At 45.3% G+C, this 10337-nt stretch overlaps 1 protein-coding gene across 1 annotated transcript in view; it reads left to right on the top strand.

Moving 5' to 3' along the window:
• Positions 1–458: 458 nt before the first annotated feature.
• The window catches only part of LOC139910274 (cGMP-inhibited 3',5'-cyclic phosphodiesterase 3A-like), a 61653-nt gene continuing 51774 nt past the window's right edge, over positions 459–10337 (top strand). Inside the window, exon 1 of the mRNA XM_071897527.2 lies at positions 459–1373. Coding sequence (XP_071753628.1) covers positions 459–1373 — 915 coding nt within the window. The remainder of the gene's footprint in view (positions 1374–10337) is intronic.

Raw genomic sequence — 10337 nt, 5'->3', positions numbered from 1 at the left:
GTTAAATGTTCCTGGAACGGGACTGGTGTTTTTTTGCAAAGCCTGCTGCTGCACGGAGTGGGGGAGAAGTGGAGCGACAATGAAAGAAAATGACACCAGAAGAAGTCAAAGAGACGGCGCGCCACAAAGGAGGGCAAAGCAGGACGCGTGTGTGCAGAGAAGCAGTGCCCTAGATCTGTAACATCTGAGTTGTTCTGTCATCCAGGCTCCGTGCATTCTGTTGCGGGAGGCAGTTCATTCTCTCAAACCTGCACCTGGAGAAACAAAGAGAATGCTTTCACTGACAACTTGTCTCCGTGCGTAAATGGAGACGCATTTGTGCGTATTTGCTCTACTTTTTTATTACGCTTACAATAAATGGGGTTTGTCTGCTGTGTCATTAACCCATGCCCCGTCTCACGACCCCGCTGGTATAGATGTATTATAGACTTCCTTATACTTCATATCTGCCATGAGTGATGGCGATGCCTGCAGAATCTGACAGTAGCGGTGCGCAGAGCAGCACTCATGAAAAAAGCTTCAGGGCTCCCGATCGCAATGGTTATGTGAAAACATGTGTCATCCCACTGTGCCGTGACCGGGACTATGAGTCGTGGGTGAGGCTAATGCTCACAAAAATATGGAGTTCCCAGAGACTCCGGTGTGCGGTGTGTGTGGGGTCGCTTTCGGTTATTCTCGCTCTGCTGGTTAAATGTGCAGACTGGAAAGCTGAGGCCAGCAGCAGCACTGACAACAGACTCTCTTATTCAGCGTCTCCCATTCACTTCGTTTCAGGCTGCGCGGCGGAGCTGTTGCAAACTTGCTGGAGTGTGGTTTCGCCAGTGTTTACCCTTGTATGTGCCTTCTTTTGGGTTGGTTTGTATTTGATCCGCTGTGGACTTCTTATCCAGACCGCCCTTTTCCTCCTAACGTTGTGCCACCTGGGCGAAGCAGCGGCGTGGTCTCTCCTGGACGGGACGGATGAGCAGCTGTTTTCATTCACGACAGCGGCCGTGGTCGTGCTCGTCTGCCTGGCCACCGGCGCACTCATGGTAGCACGACTAAATCAGGGCATCTCTGTAATCGTTTTCATCAGTATAGTTAGGACTATCTCACTCTTCTCGCTGCACAAAGTGCGGGCCACTTGGAGACCGTACGTAGCGTACCTGGTTGGAGTGCTGGGCATCCTACTGGCGAGGTATGCTGACAAGCTCCTTCCCAACCAAGGGAGACACAAGGAGGGCTGCACCCCCGTGACTGGAGCCAGGGAAGAGATCCCTGTATTTAAAAGGCGCAGGAGGTCCAGTTCTGTGATAGCCTCAGACATGGCACACAGTCAGTCCAACAGCAAGTCACATCGCAGGACCTCGCTGCCATGCATCCAGAGGGACCAGGTAAGGAGTTTCTGTCCCATTGGAGTTTTCTATTTCTGGCTTGTTTTTAGTTCGTTTTGGGATCTTCCACTCCTGTAGCATGGAGCCTTGGGTTTGAGGCAAAGCAAAGAAAAGAATGAGTAATAATGGCAATAAAATAAAGACTGCTGCTCCATTTTAATTGTTATTAATAGTTTAAATATTTTTGTGTTATTGGTGTATTTGTGGTTGTGGTTGTTAAGCAATGTTATTAATTTTAAGAATTAGAGGTTTTTGAAGTTTTCTTGAATACCATAAACAGTGTAATAAATGATCATTTTTCATTATCCACCATGAAAAACAACAATAACAACAACTACAGCAACAACAACAATAATAGTAATAATAATAATAATAATAATAATACTAATAATAATAATAATAATGATAATAATTCTGACTGTTATTGCCATGTTATGATTCCTATTTTTCACTATATGTTACATTGCATTGCGATTTAGATATTAGGATTTGCTTTGATGTGCTTTGATGTTAGCAGGAGCGTTCCCATGGCTGTGATCTCCCCAGATTATCTGGATTGATATCTTGTCATATTCTGAAGAGCCACATGCAGCCATAAGCAGGCATGCATGCCATCATAACAACCCACAACAGTGAATTGTTTTTTTCTACTGGACCTAGTAGTCATAAAGGATTATACTGATTTTTTACCATTGCTTATACAAATCAATGGCTGTCTCATGAGCAAGACAGTTTCATATTAATTAAAATATATTCTCATATTGAAGAGGCGGTTGACCTTAAAATCTTGAATATTTTCTTTTGAAAACATTTTGGCCTATTCAGTGAGGTGATGCTTTTGGTAAATTCGTGAAGGCCTATATTGTTCCTAGTCTCGCTCTCTTCGGTTCTCTGATGATAAAGTACCAAATTTGGTATTTTGTTGCCAAAGGGATCCTATTTTAGCAACAGTGCTTTCAAGTGCTGATGAGAAAGGGGAGCTGAGGATACGATGTCAGTGATTCATCTCATCCCTTATTATTTATGTCAGACATTTTCTCCAGATGATCTCCTATCCACTGTCACATTATGCAAAACTGATGATTACATTTTTATCCTTCTGTCCTGGACTTTTTTTTTTTTTTTTTTCACGCCACTTGCTCCTCATCAAGCTGTCCTAAACCCCAGGAATGCCCAGTTAGTTGCTTGAGCTTTCAAACCTCCTCTGATACTGATACAGATGCATACCTGTGTTCAGAGGGGGGGGGGCTTCACTCCACCAAACTCATATCAGCTCCTCAGCCCTCCCTATGGAAAATCAATGACCATGCTGAGCATCTGAATGGGAAACACATTTTTGGAGTGATCAAAGCTCTCGTTGTGACCTGTGTGTGCAGTTAGGCTGGGAGATGAGAGGCTGCACTGTCGGCCCGGCCACTTGAAAGATGCCCTCAGCTCTCAGGGCCAGTTAGTGATGTAGTGTGCTTGTTTGTTTTATTTTGCGGTCAAGACCCCACCCCCCCCACCCCCCCTCCTCCAAATCATGGTGATTGAATATTAAAAAAAACCCTCTTATTTTAGATGTTTTATTGCTTACACTGTATTCTGATTGAAGCTTGATGGCTCAGGGGAAGCCTATTCAAGTGTCAGTTATTATTAATTTTACAGCAGATATGCAGTAGTTGCGCTGCTGCAGGAACGGGATGGGGATGCAGCTTTGTTTTTGAATGAGTGATGAGCTGGAAAATGGCTTGCTATAGTTTACATTGAACATTTACTGCATGGCCACAAACAAACATGCGTGCAGATGGCTGGAATGTAATCATTTTTTACACTCTGGGGGAAAGAATATCTGAAACATTTCATTTTTCAGTCTTGTACAAATAATTTCCTTTTAATTAAATCTGTGACTAGAAATATATGTGACACTGCTTTTATATATATTATTGTATTATATTAAATATAGTAGTTCTAACTTTAAAACCACGTGTATCTGCCCACAGATTAAAAAAGAGGAATTTATTTGTAAAAGATTTAAAAGAAATGCTAATGTGGAATTCTTTTTTTTTTTCCCATTCCACACAATTGTATTTTTTGTTGTTGTGAGGACTAGAAATAAGAATACCTTGCCGTAACAATTTCACTCCTTGTCCGTAGAGGAATTAGACTATTTTGAGGACATTAAATGTGTACAAAACGAATGTGGATGGATACCATTATGTAGGGATTCGGAGTCCATTACTGTGAGGGATTCAAGATGGCGATACTTAGAGCACAATAAAAACGGCCCTAAAATCAAGACATTAGTTGTAAACAGCTCTCATCGATGCAACTAAAGCAATTAACACATTTTGGTCTGCTTTCGAATTTTACTTGGGGAAATGTTCCAGTAAAAGCTAAGTAGCGTGGAACCATCAGACACACAAATTGTCCAATATCATGAGAGGATGCAAACATTCATAACATTTCTGATGCTCCTCTGCCCTGCCGCCTGGGCCAAGCTAGAGCCCTCTAGTGAGAACTGCTCTATATTGCATGATGTTGTGGAAGGCAAGGACACCATTGCTCACACTGTCATGATAATATCAGGCTATGAAGATAGGATCAAAGGTGTGAATGATCACACAGTTAAGGGTAAACTAGATTTTCAGGAATGAAACCTGAACGCTCTGCTGTCCTGCTCATCTTTGGTGGCGGTGGTAAGCAGTTGACCAGTTACAGGCTGCCTGTAATTGAGACACACATGGTGTACATATGCTGTCTTGACCGTGCCTTGTCTGTGTGGTCTGTAATGTGTAAACAAGCCCATGCTGACCCACGCTAGTCATCGCCTCGCTCACATGGGGCTCTGGTCTCCCAAAGGGGGGTCAGACACCGGGGGTGGGGGGGGGGGGGGGGGGGGGGGGGGCAATGCAACCACCACATGGTGATGGGAACAGGGAAGACACCAGACTGTATACACTACCTGTCTAACTGACTCTGCCTGGACTCTCTGGGCGTATAGGGAAAATAAAGGAGATGGCCATAATTTTCCTGGTTGAGGTTCCCAGTTGCATAGATGATCTGAAGAGGTTGGATGATGTTTTTACAGTTCTGCCCTTTGGTTGTGTTCAACAGAGTTATGATGTTTTAAGAGGTTTGACAAGGAGTATATCTGCACTTTGTTGATCTGATGAATGTTTGCATTAGTGCTGTGCGTCTGAAGTGTGTGAAGAATAGTGTGAGGTTGGACCGTGAGGTTTACAGTCAACACTTAGCTCTGTTTTTCTCAGGAAGCCTCTCCCACAGTCCTAAGTGTCTTATATAAAGCCCTTCAGATTGATGGTCACTGCGTAAAAACAGTTTATTCATAAAATAAATAGAGCAAAGAGGAATCCCTCTGTCTCTTCTTCCTTCTTCTGGCCTAAAGCTGCCATATTGCCCTCCGCTGCAACTGGAGCTCTGTGCAAAGCCATGCTCCGAGGCTATGGTTCACTCTGCACAAGTGCAGATTTAATAAACAGCCATTTTCCCATCTTATGATTACAGATTGGCTGCCAGCATCTATCAGCTCACTAAGTAGCTGCATTTCACAACGCTGGGGTCGTCCTCCCCGTCACGGGCGTAATAAAAGAAAGTCATTATCAGCTGATCTGATAGGGGGTGGTGGGGCCTCTCTGGGATACGCTTATTTCTTGGGGCTAATGCAAAATGACAGGCCAGTCTTCTGTATTTCAGCTGGGGATATTGAACTAGAGGAAGAGGTGTGGACTTTGGATCACTTTTCACAGCTTGTAAGGAAATTTGAGTCCAAGGCACTCCTGCTCCAGACGTCAGTGCTGTCATAGAGCTTCCCTCCTCAATATCGAGGGCATCCACCGAGGAAAGCAATCTACCGTGTTTCCCAATAATGCTTGGCCTTCACCACGCAGTATCCAGGTCCACATGGCACTTTAAATCAAATGCTTTAACTCGTCTTAATTGGGCCAGGTATGTTTAAGCTGTAATGTTGGAGCGTAGGCTGACAGGGAAGGGAGGGGTTTGTGGACGGAGTTTGGACATTAGTAGGGTGCTTCTGCTTTTTCAATGATTCTTTTACGAGGCATTGGAAGCCACTCCCTTTGCTGTCGGCGGCTCCGCCCCTCCCCACTGCGCTCTGCTCTCTGTCCTCTCCCTGACACCAACACAAATATTATCCCAACCAGAGGAGGAAATTCTTTCTTAACTTGGATGATAAAGATATTCTTGAAATCTATGATAATGACTTCCTGTGGAATGGGATCCAAACACAATTACTGTTGCTGTTGTAAATGTTTCCAGTTACTCTATTTTTGCTGCACCGTCCATAATTGAATTGTGTTTTGGATAGGGGAGGTTGTTGATAGCCTGTAGGGCAGTGATTTACCACTGGGCCAGTGCGCACTCTCATCCCAAACAGCTTGTTTGTATTCTAAACACATAGCCTCGTGGGATATGATGTTTTTTTCTCTTTTTTTTTTTGACTGGACTGGCCTCTGGGTTAGGGATGGACTCATTGAAAACCTCCTCCTACCATCTGGAAAGGAAGCCTGTTTCAGCATGGGGTCGTGTGTCTTGTGTTTGTGCGATCCACTTCACGCTTCCAATCCCCATTCAGTCCCAGTGTATTAGCTGGGCTGTGTGCATGTGTGAGGAGGCGAGGGGTGGAGGAATTGGGGTAGGAATGAAAGTAGGTCATTCGAGGTTTTGTTTAGTAGCCAGGCAAAACAGCAGGCTTACTCTTACCCCCTAAATGGTGGAGGAGTGTTGCATTTGAATGATGCAGTGTAGCGACTTAGAGCGTGCTTTTCCTCCGGATTTGTATGCTTTACCTCTGCCCCGTTGGCTGCCCAGTGTGGAGCCACATTACGCTGGTTTCTGGTCTGCGGGCAGCGTAAACAAGAGATCCTTTGCCCACATTGCATTGTCATACCAAACAGACACGTATTGGACACAGTGCTGTGGTGCCTAATTCTAGACACTGGCCAGCTCCTATCTGTTTAAACTCTATACTATACAACGCATCTATCTTTGTCAAATTCTTTCATCGCCTTCATCCGCAGGAAGAAGACTTGTTCATATCCTGATTCTTGCCCTGTCTCACTTAAGCTAGTCACACCCGAGGTCCAGGTCAAAGTTGACTAGGTCCACAGAAATATTGTGTCTCCTCCAAACCCCTGGCAGGGCCATGATCTGGCTCCCTACCGATTACCATGGAAATTATGGAAGGAGGTGTGTGTGAGCATGTGTGTGTTTGTAGGCGTGTGTGCGCGTGTGCATGTACGTGTATGTGTGTGTAGACAGCAGCTTGATGGCTGCCAGCTGTTGCAGGCGGAGAGGTTGAATCCGCTCGGAGAAACACCGAGGGCCTCAAACCACAGACACAACCCAAGGCAGCTGGAACTGCTAGGCAGGCGCAGGCCTCCGGTCCTGACACACTGCACACATATTAACACCTCAGGAACCTAATAACAGCCTCACATTTGAGTAGAATGATAGAATTTGAGTAAAAATAGTTTCACTTTTTTTTTGTGGGGAGATAGTGTACATGCTGTTGTTTCTTCTGCTGTCTGTTCTAAACTAAAGCAATTATGTCACTCAAGTTTTCTGTGTTACCATAAGAGACTGGCTATTTCAGTGATGGAGGTGAACAGAATGTTCCTGGCACAAATGTGTGTATGCGTACGTGTGTGTGTGCTTGCGCATGTGTGTCTGTGCGTGTTTGTGTGTGAAAGAGAGACACAGAGGCAGAGAGAAAGAGTGTGTGTGTTTGTGTGTGTGTGTGTGTGTGTGAGAGAGATATTGGGTGCACTTGCATATGCGTATATGTTAGGTGCATGTGTGAAACAAATACCTGCGTGTGCAACGCTCAAGCAATGTTTTTGGCTCTCAGTCACCCTTTAAAGGACGGGCAGGTTAATAGGTGTCAGTACGTATCCGGGACGACAGCACATCACTTTGGGGAACTGGATGCAATGCCTTCGTCTTTCATCTCTATTTATCCTCCTGAAGGGCCTTTTCAATCAGACGAGCAGCCCACCTTTAAGACAGTGATCCCTTACATGAGGGGACATTCCTGTGCTTGCCCTGCTGCTAAATGGACTGGAATGTGCAGGTTGAGCAGGCCCTGAAGGACAGGCCAGTGGGCCCATTCATCTGGCGCTGTGCTCAGCACCCCAGCACCCCCCCCCCCCCTCCCCCGCTCTCCTCTCCCCGCACACCCTGACCTGAGCCAACACCACCATCCTGGGCTGTCACCAGGTGTGCAGCTGGCCTCGGCCGAATGAATGGACACTCTCACATCGCCCCGGGAAGTGTGTGCGTGAGTGTGTGTGTGTGTGTGTGTGTGTGTTTGTGAGAGAGAGAGAGAGAGAGAGAGAGAGAGAGAGGGGAGGGAGGATAGTCCTAGACGTAAATAGCTGCAGTCAGTAGAATGTGTGAAAAACGAATGGAAGAAACAACTGTTAATTTCCCTCTCAGAATGCGCACGTGCACGCTGACGACGGGGTCGCGAAGATCAATCTCAAGGCCTTTGATTGCTGTCCAGGTTTGGGGAGGAAGTTCAGCTAATCCCCCGGGTCCATTCTGTCCATTCTGTCTCCGCTAGAAACAGAGCAGGCCACAGTCACTGTTGCTGCTGCCATGATTCATTTAACAAGCAGGAACATTTTGAACTTCACTGACTGGGACTGTCCAAGAAATCTAAACATGGTGAGCGATGAATTGATTGTAGATAGATTATGATGCTTCTTCCAGGAGAGTGTCAAGGGAGGCTGTTCTCGTTCTCACTGATGGAAGATTGCATTTAGTAATCCAGTGCCTGGTTGCTTAGTTATGGCTACAATTGGGCCAGCTATTGCATATATTCAGCTTGATTCAAATTCTTCAGTTCAGCATGCAATTTTCTCTCAAACTTCACAACTCCATTCCACTCCAGAAATGTCATTCCAAAACTTTGCATATCTATTGCTTGGAATTCATTGCACATTACTTCAAAACGATACTATTTATATTCTCATACTTTTGCGAGCAAATATCCTTAGTGATGCAATACCTGCATAATCCATAGTTTTGCTTTCATGGCAGCAATCATTAGGTAAGAGCAGGAATCACAGTTTTCAGTTGGTGGAGATCTCACTTTGGAAAGAAATCCTCAGAATGTAGATGCTATGGAGTTCAGGCAGCAGGCTGCATGTCCATCTTGCTCGGCAGCGTGGTGAGAGGAAGTGTGTTATTGTAACCTCTGCCTGGTGAGCCCTCCCCATCCGTCCAGCCCACTGCCTCTCTGGCTCGCCATGGGCCTGTCTGTCCCTGCAGCCAACAAGGCTTCTGCTGTTCCCTGCTCAATGCTATGTTTTACTCTCTAAATATGTTTGAGAAAAAAAAAAAAATCTGTCTGTACATCTGTCTGTCAGTCGAGTTATTTCACTCTTTGCAGGGGCTAAAGTCTTAGGTTTTGGGTTAAGGACTGTTTTCTCACAGTCACTTTCAATTAGTCAGATATTAAAAGCGCAATGTATAGCTGTAGTCCTGTGCTGAATTTGCATAATGTTATACAGTGTCTATATGATTTAGATTTTTGTGGATATACTGTATCCTGCCAAATACAAATGTAGAAATGTTGGTTAGTGGATGCTCAGTTAACAGCGTGGAGCCATTTTGGTATCACTTTGGTCATCTTCCTGAATCCGCTAATGGGTCAGCTCAAGAAAATTAGTTCTATTTATTCATTAAAAATAGAAAACTTTGTTGTCTGTTTCTCAAAGTTTTTGAGACATTATCTGTGTGATTCTACCGTTGCCTCTCCCATTTATCTGTATTTGTTAGCACCATTCCCTGTAGATGGAGTACAATCTGACAAGTGTGTGTAAAGTGTGTGGAAACACTATGCAAGTGTCTGCATTCTTATTTATTTATGTGGGACACAAAGTCGAGAGGAACTTTTTTCCTTAAATGTGCTAAGTACAATAAATTATTGATTTTTTAAAAGTGAATGTCCTCTCAAGTTGGCATCCGGTTTTTAGGGAAATGGTGAGGAGAAGACACCCAAAAGGCCCCAAGATATTCCCACGCTTCCAAGAGTTCATACGCAATATATTATTCGGTTTGAAAGTCTGTGTCTGTTCCGTTCACCAAGAATTGGTGAGGACAAGGCAGCTGCGGCTCCTCTCCAGTGCACTCTCCCAAATCCCTACCCCGGCCCTGGGCTTTTTGCTGGTGAGGCGTACAGTAAAGTATTGACACCCCCGACCCCCTCCACCTCCTTTCCAGCACTGTAATCACCTGCTAATACACACAGACATGCTCCAGCAGGCTGGCCAGAACCACGTCTCATTGATTTGTTGCTGCTTTGCCCTGCAGTGCCTGGAGACGCCGCGCGATGCCAAGGCCGGCGAGCGCTTGTATTGGTGACATCCGTTTATACTCGGCTACAATCGATGGCTATGACTGGCAGACTCCTCTGTGCGTGTGTGCATGTGCTTGTGTGTGTGTGTGGCCAGGCAGGTCCTGCGCAGTGGAGATAGTGGGCTGCTGGTTCCACACACCCCTTCCTGACCCAAGGTAGCCAACCAACCAACTAATTGTTTTTCCGAGCACAAGCCAGCCATGATCCGTGGACACTGGTTCGGGTTAAGGCTTCGCCTGGAAAATGAGAAGTGAGACAAAACATGCCATGACAACATGTGAGCCTTGCTGATAAGACGCAGGGCATTGTTTCAGAAAAAAATCCAATGAATCCCCATGCATAGCCCTTCATGACGCATAGCTACATGCTCTGTATATTTGTGAAAAAGTCTTTCTGTGTAAAAGAGAGGGTGAAATTGAAAATGGGACTCAAAACAATGTGATGGGGGTGAGATTAGGCGGAACGGGCCTTTACTTTAATGGTTATGCGCCTGGGGCTGCCTCAGGTTTCTCTTCCATCTCTCTCTCCATAATGTTTTCCATTAGCTGCTGTTCCATTCATACTCTACTGATCCCCACGTC

Source organism: Centroberyx gerrardi, chromosome 4, assembly GCF_048128805.1.
Source record: "Centroberyx gerrardi isolate f3 chromosome 4, fCenGer3.hap1.cur.20231027, whole genome shotgun sequence".
NCBI classification, from domain to species: Eukaryota; Metazoa; Chordata; class Actinopteri; order Beryciformes; family Berycidae; genus Centroberyx; species Centroberyx gerrardi.
The sequence above is the reverse complement of the archived record's forward strand: the minus strand, read 5'-3'. Positions and strand labels throughout refer to the sequence as shown.